The sequence below is a fragment of the Ixodes scapularis genome, unplaced genomic scaffold, assembly GCF_016920785.2.
Source record: "Ixodes scapularis isolate PalLabHiFi unplaced genomic scaffold, ASM1692078v2 PGA_scaffold1__304_contigs__length_218370807, whole genome shotgun sequence".
In the NCBI taxonomy this organism is placed as follows: domain Eukaryota; kingdom Metazoa; phylum Arthropoda; class Arachnida; order Ixodida; family Ixodidae; genus Ixodes; species Ixodes scapularis.
In genome coordinates this window covers 96,460,103-96,475,407 of record NW_024609846.1, presented here as the reverse complement: position 1 = coordinate 96,475,407, position 15,305 = coordinate 96,460,103, and the positions used below count along the sequence as shown (strand labels likewise).

Sequence of the window (15,305 nt, the reverse complement as noted above, 5' to 3'; positions counted from 1 at the left end):
TTGGTGCTCGTGTAGTAAGCGCGGGTGATTGCGAGCCTGTCAAAGACACCTTATTCGCGTGCACTTTGCTCATGTTTGAGGCTTGTCGGGGTCGGTTGTTCCTGTTTGTTCCTCTAATGGAACTCGGGAATTATACCCCATTCACACGACCAGCATAAAGGTACCTTTAACATAGGTCCCTTTGCAGCCAGCGAATCAGCCCGCGCTAGTAGATCGCGAGCATATGCCACGCGCGGAGGATCGCGAACTGATTCGCCTTTCGCCATAAAGGTCCCTTAGCTAAAGGGACCTTTATGCTCGTGTGAATAGGGTATCAGTGCCACAGCGCAGACATATAGGTCTAAACCAACGCTCAGCCTCGTCATTCGCAGACCTCCCTCCGTACATTGTAGGGTTCTCCGAGGGCTTTGCGGGAAAGTAGGAGCTCCAGATTTCCTGAAGAAGTTTTACGTTCGTCTCGATTTCTGACCAGTGTGTGGGCGTGTGTATCTTCGAGCGCAGCGGCATGGAGCAGGTGTGGCAGGCGGAGTTCCAGAAGCTGTTCTCCCAGTACGTGCCCCAGTCCTGGTACCTGCTGCCCGTCGTCCAGAGGCCCATCGGCGTCAACTGGCAGACCTTCGTCGACTCGGCCAAAGTTCGCTTTTGCTGCGAGGTGCGAGCCAACGCTTGTGCGAGCAGCCTCCTCCTTGGCGTTCGTTTCTAGATTTCGCGGTGGCAAAAGCCCTCAGAGAAACTGGAGCGGTTTGTATTTGACTAAAAACACTTAAATCGTCTTTATTAGGACTTTAGAGGCCCTATGCTACACTGCAGAATGAAGCGGAACCAACGGACCTGGACGACGTCGTCTGCAGCGATTGGTGTCAGCGGAGCGGCGCTGGGCGATTTCTGCAGACGACGTTTCATTCTCGAAGTACCGCTGAAGCCCCTCGTTCCCGAAGCGTTACGTCATATCCAGAGTTTTCGGAGTATCCGCTCTCACACATTTTCGGCGACTACCAAAGCTATGCACGCGCACTCTTGCTATCTTAAAAAGGACAGAAAAAGACGTCACGACTGGTGTCACTGATGATACTTGGCAAACTTGCAACTTCACGCGCTGCCCATACGACCGACACGCGCTTGGCGGCCCAAAACCTATTCGTGGTTTTTTACATTTAGTTACATCTTCGGGGAAAGCGAACGTGATATTCAGATTCGCGCGATAAAAATAATCTACAATTCACCTCTTACTCGTTTATTTTTTTTTTTTTTAATCTTTTTAGCATTTTTCGAATACTGAACCGAAATTTGCATTTGGCAAAATAAGGCCGCAGAAGCGCTAAACAAAACAACACTCATCCATCGTTGTCTGAAACGGATGGCCGTACTTTTGGAAAAGAAGGGCGCAATCAAGCGAGGGCTATGACGTCGTTGTCCCCCCAGAAAATATGAGAATGAGGGGAAGCGGCCTCGCTTCTCTCCTCCTCGCTTTGGTTCATCAGCTCGACGGATCGTATAGCGAGGAGGTGAGGGAATGGGAATCATTACGTGACTTGTCTCGTGGGCCTCGTCGGCCGTGTTCAGTCGCGCACTTCTTTTCCAAAAATACGGCCATCCGTTAATCGCTGTATACGAGTGATGTTTTGGTGTTTTGAAACATTCCGCTTATCCGTCCTGCCTTGTTTTCTGGGCTTGAAATTTCGGTCCAGTATATATAAGGTATATAGTATACAGCGCCAAGTATCGTCTTCAGGTTTCCAGCTTCGTGATTTGTTTTTGGTCCTTCCAATACCTCAATCTCAGTGAGGTAGCCGAATGGCGACTTTCTTTCCGGGTCCGGCTCTTTGCGGGTCCAAGTGCGGTACGCGGCTCCCGGGTGAGCGCAACCTCCGCCGGATCAGCAAATTAGCAGCGACCTTTACGTTCAAAGTCCTAGAATGCATAAAATGCATCATAGAAAATCGGTGAGGGAGTGGGTGCCTCACGTGACGGATATTTTCCCACCAAATTTAGCGGGGGAACTGAATGGTTGTATAGGTCACGTGACGTCAGGTCACGTGATGTCGATTTCTCTCGCTAAATTTAGCTGGGAAACTGGATCACAGGTCACAGGACGTCAATTTTCCTCTAAATTTAGCGGGCAAACTGAATTGATGTTTTGGCCACAAGAAGTGAATTTCCGAGCTATATTTAGGGTTGGGGGAGGAACTGAGTTCACGCATAGGTCCCGTGCCGTCAATTTCCCCAAGGTGTATCGGTCACGTGACACCGGTGGCATTCCGTGAATTCCACTTTCCCCGCTACATTTAGCGGAAAACGAACGGACGGACGCACGGGCGAACGGACAAAGTTTTGGGATTGGGGGTAGCGTTAAAAAGCCTATCACGTTTTAGAAAGATATATAGAATGAAATACGGGTAGTTTAGCTAGGGCTGTTGGTTTAGTTCATGCATGACGCTCTTGTCCGCGTCCCGCTTTTTTGTGTTCGTTTCTACTGGCGCTCATTACGAGCTTCCTGAGAATAAAAGCCAGCTTGCTTTTTAGCGGCCTTGAGCCATCGTATGTGCATCGGAACAACAGGGTGAAGGATGTCAGGGACTGCCTGCTTGCACTTTTGCTTCACGATTCAAGATATGTGTTGCACCCCATTCTGTGTCGTAGTCGAGGTCTCTGACAGAGAGACACCTGACTGAGCTGCGCAAGACTGCAACGACGTCATTCGATCGAGCCGAACTGCAAGCTGCTGGTTTCATGAATTGAGACGCACAATAAAGAGACATAATGAGAAGTCGCTTTATCAATTGAATTCACTTATCATCATTTAAGATAAAGAAAAAACTGAACTATCACGTTTTTCTTTATATATATATATATATATATATATATATATATATATATATATATATATTTAGGTTGTGGTTATAGTAGCATCAAACGTGTTTTTTTAGAGAAGGACAGATTGCCTGGGTGCTCTTGGCAGAAACACTGAGGCTCTTCACTTCAATTCTCGTTGTTGTTTTGTTTCATTATTTCTTGGCTCGCTGCGTATGTCTGGTGGTGGTGCAAAACTATCGAAAAATTGGCTTCAATACTATCGATAGTTTTTTTTTTTTTTTTTTTTTTCAAAGCTATCGATAGTATCGGAAACTTTTGATAGTGGACCATCGATAATTAGCATTTAGTTGACTATCGATGCTATCGAAAGGCAGCTTTCAGAAAACTATCGAGTGCTGGGAAAATTGAAGCACTACCCAAAAAGGGAAGAACGACGGATATGTAGTACGGGCAGACAACGCGTGGTTTACATGAAATTGAAAGGAGGCAAAACATGGTTGCATTCTCGTACAATTAATTTAAAGGTAAAACAAATGGCGCTTTGCTAGTTATCCTGCGCACATCTGTTGTATATTCATAGGGTTCCAATATCAGGCTTCACACTTTAGTATGCACGCATTTGTAAAACTATTCAGTATATTCAGCATTTTTAGTTTGTCTTGGAGCTAGGGAAAACGCTCGCTGAAGACGTTTAGTATCTGGGTTTTCACAAATTTGTTTCACGCTTGGGTCTGCATTATTATTTAATTGGCACATATTCCTTTTCATAGCCTTGACCACTGACAGGTGAAAATTAGCACTCTGCTGGTGATAAAAAAATGTTGTCCCCTCGTGACGTCACATGTGACGTTATTATAGGAAACACATGACGTATGATGTCATATGTGACGTCACGAGGGTAACGTCGTGACGTTACCCTCGTGACCCTCGTAGTTACTGTCTCCAATTTTTGCTTTAGTCATTGACAACGTAAGGAACGCAGGATGTGACTTATGTTCCCGTGTCTTTTTTTATTATTCGTTCTTTTCCCGCTAAATCTAGCGAAAAAATTTCTTCGCTAAATTTAGCGGGGAAAGAAGAGGGGCACACCCTCCCCTCCTTCTCTTCAAGAGCTGCGCTCTAATTCTGCGTTACAGAAAATTGTAAACTTCTCAATTTTTCTTTTAACTATTCATAGTCAAATTTGGCTTCTACTATCGATAGTATCGATAGTGCTGTCGATGGTTTTGCATCGCTAGCTTTTTGTCACCCTGCTATAGACCATTCCAAGAATTGCCTCCTGCGCTATGCCAAGCTGTGTCTACCGGACTGTGAAACCCGCTCTGAACATGCGCAGTAGCCTTATTCCACTTGGGTAGCGTAAGCGTTAACGGACGCTTTCATAAACTCGAATGACGTGATGACCAGAGACCGCGATTCGGTTATTCACGGTCTAGTGCCGAAGGCTATATACTGTGCAGTTTGGTGACGTAACACATCATTGCGACGTGAGCTGCAAAACGTGAGACCAGGCACTGTAGTTTTGTCCTACTGTATTTTGTTTACCAGACTGGCTGCTAAGTAAACTCGATGCGGACATACTCTCGGAGAAACAGAGAGCTCTAATGTGTGTTACTTTTGCACAAACGTTTAAACGCTTGCCATGTCCAAGTCGGGTATCCACAGTAAGCTTTTGTGGTATAGTGTTAGAATACTTATTGTGCTTTTCTGTTTGTATTGTGATTCACTACCGGAAAGGCATGCAGCTGTTGATGATCATCGTCAGTAAATAAACAAACAAACGATCAACCTTTTTCAAGAAGGGTTCTGCGCATGCGCAAGCCTTTCTCTCGCAGTGGCGAAAGCTCTAACTTCGGTCGGCGTCCGGAAGAATAGTCGCACTACCCCTCCTGCCACTTCGGCGACTCGGATCAGCCGCAGAAAAGGCAGAAAAGGAATCGCAGCTTCCAATCCATCCACCAACCCTAGTTGGAGTTTTAGCCACTTGGAGTCGTCTTTATGTGAAAATGGTCCATTGCTCGTCACTTCGGTAAAACTCGTTCGAAGAACTGAGCCTTATCAGAACTCCCAGTGACTGGAACTTGCGTTTATTATCTCTCTCCGCGGCACGTAGAGACAGTGACATTTTTCGGAGGAAATTCGTTTCGTGGCTATTGAACTCTGCACCGTAAACGCAAAAGAACACGATGAACAATAAACGTTTTATTCTTTTTAGTTCAATCCACATGTGTTCGTTAGAGAGCCAGCTCATATTTAAAAAAAAATGGTTTAATTAAATTGTCCCAGCCTTCACTTTTTTTCAGTTATTTTCTTTTAGTGAAAGTAGCCATGAAAAATTGATACTACGTGGGATTGCAATATACACCCACAGGGAACTAAAGCAGCTGCCTTTTTTTTTAAATTGCTGTCATAAGCTCTGTTGCACCTGTAAACGTAGATTTTATTAAGCTAGCATTTTATCATTAAAATACGAAGGTACGAGTCTCTTGTTATTCCCTTTGGTTGAATACATAGAATTATCATAATGACGCTAGAGGTTCAACTGGCGCTAGTGTCTATGCGACTTCCGTGATGCAAATTGAAGCAGACAGCAACCAGTCTACTTTTGTGGAGCTCCTATGCATTCCTATGGGAAAAATGCGCGTGCATTTTGTCTCTTCGCCGTTAAATAACATGGAACACTATGATTATTTGGGTTGTACCGAATAGTGCGTATTTTGATTAACATTGTAAAAGTGTAATTGCTCTAGTTATCGCATTTTTCTTCATCAGTGAACGATGTTTAACTTCGCTACATTTCTCTCTCAAACATGTGTTCCGCAGCAGGTGTGTAAAACAAGCGGCGATTCAAAGCAAAATAACAGAGTGTTGAAGGTTCGCCAGCATTCCTGTGGCGCTTCTACAGGGTACTTTTTTTTTAAGCTTTACAGATTTGTTTAAAAAGGTCATGAAAGTTACACTTATGCGGCTTGTGGAGGTGAGTTATACGGCTAAGGGGACGCTATGTGGGTGACTCATATTTGCGATAAGTCAGCTAAAGAAATAAAATTTGTTAATGAACTTTTTAATTATTGAAAATAGAAATATGATTCCAATCAGAGACTTACTGAGCGTCATCGAAAACCACTAAATCGACTCTTTTTAGAACGACTTGAAGCTCGTGGGAAACTCGGGGTGCGCCAAAGTGACCACTCGAGCAGCGGACGCAAAGCTAGCAGTGGCGGAACACGATGATAATCTAATCGTCCGCGTTCCGCAACCGCTAGCCTTGTACCTGCTTCACGAGTGGTAGGTAACTTTAGTGTACCTCTACGGTTCTCACGCGTACAAAGTCTTTCTAAAATTACTGATTTAGTGATTTTTAATGACGATCAGTAAGTTTATAATTGGAACCATATGTCTGTTTTCATTAATTAAAAGGTTAATTAACAAATTTCAATTAACTAGCCGACTTATTGGTACGATTAGCCCCCTATACTAAGTCCCCCTGGAAGTATAACTGACCTGCACAAACCGCATAAGTGTAACTTCCACGGCTTTTTCTAAACAAGCCTGTAAATCTTAAAAAAAAGAAAAAAAGAAAAAAAGGAAAAAAACTGTATATTGCTAATATGCCAGTCCTGTGTCACTATATGAAAATGACCCCACCCTGCATCCTTATGAGCGGTTAAAAACATTCAAAACGTAAAGAATGAAGTACGATGGCTATGAAAGGTGTCTCTTTGTATTGTTTTCTCTGCCGTGGCGCTTTTATCGGGCACTTGTTCTCAGAGATTTCGAGCGTAGGGGTGATATTTTGAACGTAGAACAACCATATTCGCACAGAGGAGAAAGAAAAAAGCAGTACTTATTGAATATCGTAATATATTACGTGGCCTTCGATTTATTTTGATCGTACATGCACGGGTAGTTACTGATCCCTAGTTGTTCTTCGTTCGTTTGGCACGTATATCCCTCATGCCGAAAAGCGCCGACGTCGTGTTCGCGCTAACAGTGTCCGGCAGTGCACATAAATACACGTACGAAGCCGTTTTAGCACCGTTTTTAATGCAATGAATTTGAAAGAAAAACGCCGTAACTGACCAATTATTTCGTCGGCCCGACTGAAAAATGTACCAAGCTACCTAGTACGTACGAATTATTCGGAATATTTGCTCCTACGATTGAGCGTATACGGAGAAAATACACGAACTTTTTCCCATAGAAATGCATTACCGTAAAGTCAATTTTGGTCTAGTGGCTGTCCGCTTCAATTTGTGTTAGCGTCAGTTGAACCTCTGGCGTACATTATAATAACTCTATTGTAGAATATTGCCCGAGACCAGTGAAACTGAAGCACACGCTTCAGTTTCACTGGTTCCCACAGAAAAAAGTATAGTTCCCACAGAAAAAAACTGGAATGGATGAGGGAGAGACACAGTTCTTTCAACGAGCAACGATACATTTATATGATGTCCAATCGCACTACGAAAACCATTTTGGTCAGAGAGGAAATTGAAGGAAAACAAAAATACAGAAAAGATACCAGAAAAAGATAAAGATAGCTGAATTTAACTCAATGAAAAAGAAGAAGAAAATTGAAGGAGGCTTTTTTTATGTGATAACTCTGGCGCGAGGAGTTCCAGCTCTCTTGTCGATAACTACAACAAAAGTTCTGAAACATTTTCTGCGGCATTCTTGATTCTAAATGCTTCGGTTATTTCTCGCCCATACTTGTCCTTGTGTGAGCCAAGCACTCTAGTGTTTTCATAGCTAGGGGTGCAATCGTGGCACGTGCGGGCGTGCACAGCAGTTGGGTGGTGATAGTCAGATGACGCCTTGTTGCCTTCCTGGGCCCGTTTGCTCGAAGCCGGTTAACTTTAACCGCGGTTAAAAGTTAACCGCCCTTCCCTACTAGGTACCTAAAAGTACCTAGCCAAGTTTGACGAGGGCTGGATGAGCGATACCTCCGTGTTTTATTATTGGGGTGGTAGCTGGTGTCACCTCCTGGTTGTAGCGAATATATGTGGCTTCCGTGGAAAGGTTCCCGAGATGGGGGGGACCTAAAAAAGCGCGCTACCGTGTTTTCGCGACGCAGCGCGGCATACATTTGAGCTCGAGAAACAATTTTTATTGCTCGTGGTACAGATAATCGGTAAGGTAAAACTAAATTAACCCATGTTTGGAAAATTTCGAAATATTTGGCTGTCTGAAGTGAAGACAAGCCTCGTTGAAATTTCCTTCCGAGTTCAAAAGAGGACGACGAAGTTCAGTCCTAGAAACGATGAGAAAGAAGTGAGCAGTGAAATGCGGGTGTTACACCGGCAGCATGGTTGGCCAGCATGTAAGAACTGTATATAACTCTCATGAATTGAGAAACCTGTAATTCGGCTCCAGTGAAAATTAACCTATTAGTAAATTACCCTAACATTGAGGAGAACACTGGAAGTGTAATTCAACGATCCGCGCGCACTGGCCTTCCACTTATAAAATATTCGAAGTAACTAATCATAATAAATCTTTGACGAACGCGCGTGCACGGCAAAATTTGTTGTAGGCTTTTTGCTTTCGAATACTTACTACTGCAGACGCCAGCACGCGCAGCGCGTGTAACTACACTCATGGCATGCACCTTGGTGCTTGGGAAATACAGCATAAGGTCTATGGGGACGCTGTCTGCTTTTGTGTACTATCAGTACCCGGCCGACTGAGTCAAGGCAATACACTTTTCAAAGCCGTTGCCATGCCGACAATTATCGCGTTCATTTAGGCTTACGAATTGCTAGAATCGAAAGACTATCTAAAAAATGCGGCGATGTCATTGCTCATGCTTTGCGTTTTAAGTGAGGTAGGGCAAATCGAAAGCCTCCTGCACCATTCATTGCTAACAAACGCGCCCGATATTGGAGCTACAACGACGTATTATTTCCAAAGCGAGCGGCGCTCACTCACCGGGGCACCGCCATGTTTCCCCGCCGTCCTTACTCTGCCGGTCACATGACCTAAAATTCCCCCTCGTAGGGAAATCCGGTTAACCGCGGTTAGTTAACCAGCTTCGAGCAAACGGGCCCTGAAGGTGTTCCCCAAACAACGGTCCGTCTAACTGCTGGAAATAAGATTTTTTTTTTTCTCTTTTAGACAAACCTTTCACGAAATTGGAAATAGGTTACTTATAATGAATAAGTTAAAAAAGGGCACAATAACTTTGAGGTCACAGACAAAAACAGTAACGTCACTAGACTATCCAACTTGTGCTGACGTCACCCATTTTCGAGCACTGGTCCGCTCGAGGAGAAAGCGGCCCAATGCGCCCTTTGCCGTACTTAAGAAGTAATTCAAACACGGTAATTGAATCACAGTAATGTAATTACCTTTTTTGAAGTGATTGATGTTCGTAGATCTTGCATTTGTAAATTAATTAGTTTCTAGGCCCGGTAATTGCAGAATTTTAATTACAACTACAAGTACTTTAGTCGCGACCTTGTAACCTTAAAGATTCCTTCATAAAGTCACCGAAAGGAGAAAAAAGACAAGGAGCCAGCCTCATTGCCCTTTTGCCAACCTGCCGGACTTCGAAAGCGCCGAGATTGCGTCAGGGCACCGACCTGGGGCGCAGTTGAGCGACTGTCAAAGGCAAAGCCGCTGCAGAGAGTCACAGGAGATGCTCACATAAAGAGGGAGTGCCTGCAATTGTCAGGATGGAGCGGAAGGATAAAAATGATGCTATTGGGATATAAAAAGGTTATCTTTTATTTACAACTTATGTGTCCCATTTCCGGAGTCATTAGGAGTTTAAGCCTCGATTATATTCTTTTAATGCCTGCTGATACCAATAATCGCTTCTTTTGAACTGTCATCATAAAACAAAAATACTAACAATATCGGTGGTGTTGCAAAGGAAAACGCCTATTATAGTCGGAACTCAGCTGCATTGTCAAACAATCAGAAGCCAGTGAAACAATGACATAAAATCTGATGAATGGAAATTGTCACTGCACCCTATATGACCCAGTAACGATGAACAAATATATGTGGCTTTGGAAAAAGTCACATCAACAGTATTGAGGTCGGGCAGACTTGGAAATTTAATTGCTCGATAATTGCCTTACTTTCTGAAAGTAATGCATAGTTGCAGTTACTTTTTTTTTTTGCGCTAGTAAGTTTAACTGTAATTTAACTACGTTTGAAGCAAATATAGTTGTAATTCTAGTTAAATTGCATTTCCGAAGCAATTTACCCAAGCATGCCCCTTGCCGGCTTTTACTCCTGCATAAGCCAAAACTTGATTCAAATGTATGACTTCGCTCGCTCACTCGCATCGCAGATAAGCGCTGAGGGAGGGTAAAAAAAAACATTTTAGAGACGGCGCCGGCGCCGTCCTCTTTTTAAAGAAAATATTGAACTGAAACTTTGAAGCTATATTTTTGAAGCTGTCCTGGTAAAAGACTGAATTTTTAAACGAAACGCAATTGTTGACAGTGTCTGAGCTTATTCAAAATGGGTGTTGCGATACTTAAAAACCCATTAAAAAAAAGTTGCAAGCAAAAAAAAGGCCCCCCCTCCCTTCCCCCTCCGATGCCAACAGTCCTACCATAAAAAAAAAAAAATTGGGTTATATTTCGTTTCAATTTTTTTTTAAATGTTATACTCCCGTAATGCGCAGATGAATGATAACGCATACAATAACAAAATATTGGCAGTGACCTTCGTATCTAAAGTACCTTAGTGCATCGAATGCAATATCTTTAAAGGGCGATCCTTTCAATTTGTTGGGAAGACATTAAACGGCCGTTTCGGAAATGCAGAATCTATATATTTTATTAATTTCGTCGCTAAATGTGGCGGGGAAACTGAATTGGTGTTTCGTTTTATCTCAAAATCAGCAAGGACCTCTAGAGACGTGACTAAGGCGCGGGACGCTGCACGCAGGAGTGCGGCCACGGCTGGACGTCCATGAAGGGCCGCATCTCATTCTGGTTCCTGCTGACGGGCCACGGTGAGGGACTGGTCACCTTCAAGCTGTACGGGCAGCAGTGCGACAAGTGCAAGGTGGGCAGGTACGAGCCCGCCATGTGGTACCCGGAGGAAGTCGTCAAGGTGAGGCTCTGCGCACGTCTATAAAGTGCCTTGATAAATCTGCGCTGCGAAGGATCACAAATAACGACACTGATTAGGAATGCCGTAGTTGGTTTTTAATGTTTTGATTCTGCAAAGGTTTACAAATAACGACACTAGCCTAATCCCAATCAGTATCGTTACTTGTAATCCTTCGCAGAACAGCTTAGCCAAAGCACGAAAGCCAACTAGCCCAATTCCAAGCACTGTTAAACGTTTATGAAACAATCACTCTGGACATAAATAATTACCATGTGTATGTACCACCCCCCCCCCCCTTTTTTTAAGCTGCATTACAAATTTTGACATTAGGTAAATGTCGACGTAGAAAGAAACTCGACCTTTTGCGAGGCAGAAGATCCTATAGTCTGTACCAAGCAGCGATAGATCTAGGGGGCGGCGACCGCCTTCTTTAAGCCGCCAAGGGTCAACATTTTTCAGGAAAACAATTGACAGACTTCAGATTTCTTTTTTAGGAATAAATTTCTAGTTTTTGGTGAAAGGGGAAATTTTCGATGAACAAAATAGGTTTGGGTAATTTACCGCCAGTGGCGTCCATCCGTCCGTGTCGTCAGATACCTCTACACCTCGCCCCTCGCCCCCCCCCCCCCCCCCCTCCCAGCCTGACTCATAAATCCGCCCCTGGTTGTAAGTTGGGAAAAACAGGACAAGCCTTTCTCCCCCCCCCCCCCCCCCCCCAAAAGCCCTCCACTCGTTCCACTTTAGCAAACCAAACACGGGGGCGGACTTGTGCTCGTTACTCCAAAAAGTACTTAATTACAATTACAATTACTTTACCTAAAAGGTAATGAATTACCGTTACAAATTACTCCCCGTAAAAGTAAATTATTAATTACTTCGTTACTTTGCTCTATTACTTTCGCGTTACTCAAAATACATGTAATATCTACTGTATGTTTGGGAGGGGCGGGGGGGGGGGGGGGGGGGGGAATTTTGGGCCTCATCGAAAATAAAACACATTCAATACTATCTACTCATTAACTTAGGTTATTAATTTTAGGAGGACGAATCTATAATGTTTTGAAGGACTCAAAACAGCTGTTCGAGGTAAGCGAGTTTACCGCTGTCCAATCAGGACAGGACTAAATCTTATGAACATGCGACGAATTCACTTGGGCGGTGGAGGCATTCGAATTATGGCATCGGCCAACTTCGAAACACTACTCCCCTGAAGATGTGATTTTTTTCTATCTTTGCTGCAAGTTGCCTAAATGCGGCTGGTTTGCCCACTAAAACCAACTGGCTCTGAGCTCTAGATGCGGTCTGGCGTTTGGGACATTTCAAAGACTCCTGCTTGGTGAAGGTTGTTATCCGACCGTGGCCCACTTGACCTTCTTTCTTGATCACAAAACTTATCAAAACCAAAACTCCACACGAGATATTAATGCGCAATCTTTCAGCTGAACTGATTTTGTCGTTTAGAAATTACTAAAAAAGAACGATTCTCAGTGAACAGCAGGCTTTCATGTATCTCACGCGTTTACAACCGCCTTGCGCGCTGTCTCAACTCCTGTACAGAAGTCAGTCACTGACTATTCTCAGAAAACTCGGGCTGTGTTCCATTTCCCTAAAATCTCGGTCTAAGTTCCCGCAGGCACAATCCGCTGACGAGAACGCCAACATTCTTGTTTCTAAGAATATAGGTTCAGCTTCGAAGTCCCAAGCTGTTTTGGCTGTGCTCCCCAACCAGCTTATTGGCTGCAGTCAAACATTACTCCTTAAACTGATAACAGGGTTGATGCTGAATTCTTTTTTCTGTTCCAATGAACTGCTGCCATCGCACTTCTTATGTTTTTATGCCATACGCATCCGCTAGTGCGAAGACCAGTGAAAGAAGCCACGTAGCTGTTTGGTCCAGTAGATATTTAGTTTTTACAGCGCTGTCAAGGATGAGCAGGGGCGAGGTCTCATTAGAGCTTTTCCTGTGTTTCCGGGGAGGGCGTGTGTAGGCAGAAACATCGACAAGCAAAAACGGTTTCGAATGACAACGACAAAAAAAAAAAAAAAGCTTTGTTTTTGGGGGACAAGGGGCGGGGGCGTGGAGAGAGAAGGAGGAGGGTAGAGTTGGGGGGGGGGGGGGGCAGGAAGGGAGCAGACATATGCACCACGGTCACTGGTCCACGGTCCTACTCGACACGAACCCCACGCGACGGTTTAATGAGCCATTAGTCTTCTGCTCTTTTGCGCACTCAAAACACTTTGTTGGTTTTCCAAGAAGTCGAAGCCTGTTGCCTTCATATAGACAGTCGAATCTTTTCAGCTTGGCCGACCGTACGAACGAGTCCAGAAACAGGCTCTGGCTGGGTTCTCGTGCTTTTCGTGAATTCCTTTCTTTTAACTCGCCAGCACTTTCTTCGCAACAAACCTCGTCTTGTGTTACCGGTCAAAGCGACAAGACCATTGCATCGTCTTTTTTTCACTCTATCTCTGCCTTTGACGGGGTAGAATAATTGTAACGAGTAATTTCAGCAACTCGTTACTGAAAAAGTACGAAAAACAGGCAAAAAACAGGAAAAAAAACATTACAAATTACTCTTTTAAGAAAGTAACAGATTAATTACTAATATGCTAGAAAAGTAATTAATTACAAGTAATCCCGTTACTTGTAACGGATTACTTCCAAGTCTGTTGGAGAGGCGGAAACCACCAATGAGGGCGTTTAAAGAGCTTTGTGGTAGGCTTGTCCTGTTTTTCTTAACCTGTAACAGACCATGGTAGTTTCCTCCTCGGAGGACACTACCTTCGGTGAGAACCGCCTTCCTTCCTTTTTGTTTAAAGCTATGTTGGTTTTCGATGATACAATGTTCAAAGCGGCTTCAATAAGACCGCATTAGATGTATTGGTGTTGGATGAAACGGCATTCGGTCAAGCGAATACGATTAAATGTCGATGAAACGACATTCGTTCATATGTCCCGATCTATTTTATGCTTCTTTAGAGTCTGTTTCAAGTTAAGAATAGCAGGACACGCAGCTTCCACAAACCTCTCTGCTCGCCTATGATTGGTGGTTCTCCCCACTCACCTGCTCTCCAGCGTTCGCTCCGCTAAAATGGAAAGAGTGAAGAGCTCTGTGGAAGAAATTAGTGCTGCTACTCTTAACCTGCCACAGACACTAGTCCTTCGTCCGCTGCCTCGCCATTAGTCTTCAGCTTCGTCAGAATGTCGTGCTGCTCGCGGCGCAGGTGCTCGTCAACATCTACAACCGCGTGGGCCAGGTGTACTACGGCTTCCAGCAGCCGCCCATTCACAAAAACCGGCGACCCGGAAAGCCCCGCAACCCGCACAACGCTGACCTCTGCCAGGCCTGCAGGGACGGGGTCTGCTCAGAGCGCAGGTGACCGTCCCAGCCCGCAGCACCGACACGGCCTCAGAGGCTCGATTCTCTGCCCTTCGGTCGGGCAGGCGCTACCTGAAGACCGCAGTGAGGACAGTCCTGTGCACCTGAAGCTTACTGCGCAGGACCCTGCATGGCTCCCCGCCTCTTTCGGGAGGGTTTTCGTGGACCATTCCTGAATTGTTCCCAATCCCCTTTGGGTCTGTTCCATTCCAGCATGTGTTCCCGATGGGAACTGTGTGCATGACTGATGCCCACTGTCAGTCTTTGAAGGTTCCGAAGCTTTAACTGCTCTTCCACTGGCGTTGTGGTGAATGCGCACAAGCGCTGCTCAAAACGTGTCACCACTGTAAAAGATGTGCTGTTTACCACATCTTGTTGCTAAACTCTCCTCCGGCCAAAATGTCTACATTCACAGAAACCACGCGTCGTTTCTTGTTGCTGTTCAGGACGCACAAGTCATACTTACACGAAGCAAAACTGCCTACTTTTATTGATTCCTGCACCTACTGTAGACATACTTTTCTGGCCAGTTATCTTTTTTGTGTTTCTTCGCACAACCCGGGCTGTAATTTGGTCAAGATTTCTATTTTTTCATAAAAATATGGGGTAAAAAACCTGCATTGTGCCTTAAGGTTGTATTTTCGTGGTGTTGTTGCTTTGGCTTTACATTGTTTCTTTTGTGCAATAAACTTGGCGTTTGTATAGTCTAAACTTAACAGTGATTTCAGACCATTGTGACTTAATTGCTCATCACTGTTTTGAAGATGTTTTGTTTCCTGTTATATGTTTGTATTATATGTTTTCTTTTTTGTTTGAAGCCCGATTCTGCGCAACCCAAAGAGACAATCCCAAGATGTTATTTTGACTGAAAGTGACTCGCTGATTAAATTGAGGTGTGTCTTTATGTAGTAAACTTCAGTGAAGAAATAATTATGCAACACAGATCACTCCATAGTAATAGCCTCCGTTTGGGCACAATACAATAAATTTCTATGCAATAGGTACCTACGTTAAATAATGACGAAGTTCATTGCAAAC

General features: G+C 44.2%; 1 protein-coding gene across 1 annotated transcript; it reads left to right on the top strand.

Annotated features, from left to right (window-relative positions):
* The first annotated feature begins 472 nt into the window (after positions 1–472).
* LOC8033721 (receptor-transporting protein 4) lies at positions 473–14,983 on the top strand. The gene is made up of 3 exons (XM_040211207.3): positions 473–652; positions 10,723–10,890; positions 14,113–14,983. The coding sequence occupies exons 1-3, from the start codon at positions 506–508 to the stop codon at positions 14,266–14,268; spliced, it is 471 nt and encodes a 156-aa protein (XP_040067141.1). The 5' UTR covers positions 473–505; the 3' UTR covers positions 14,269–14,983.
* The last annotated feature ends 322 nt before the right edge of the window (positions 14,984–15,305 follow it).

Bases quoted from the DNA above. Each gene is read 5' to 3' on its own strand.
- LOC8033721 (XM_040211207.3), top strand. From the start codon at position 506: ATGGAGCAGGTGTGGCAGGCGGAGTTCCAGAAGCTGTTCTCCCAGTAC. The intron at 653-10,722 runs GTGCGAGCCAAC...CGCTGCACGCAG, and splicing joins AAGTTCGCTTTTGCTGCGAG to GAGTGCGGCCACGGCTGGAC. The intron at 10,891-14,112 runs GTGAGGCTCTGC...CTCGCGGCGCAG, and splicing joins ACCCGGAGGAAGTCGTCAAG to GTGCTCGTCAACATCTACAA.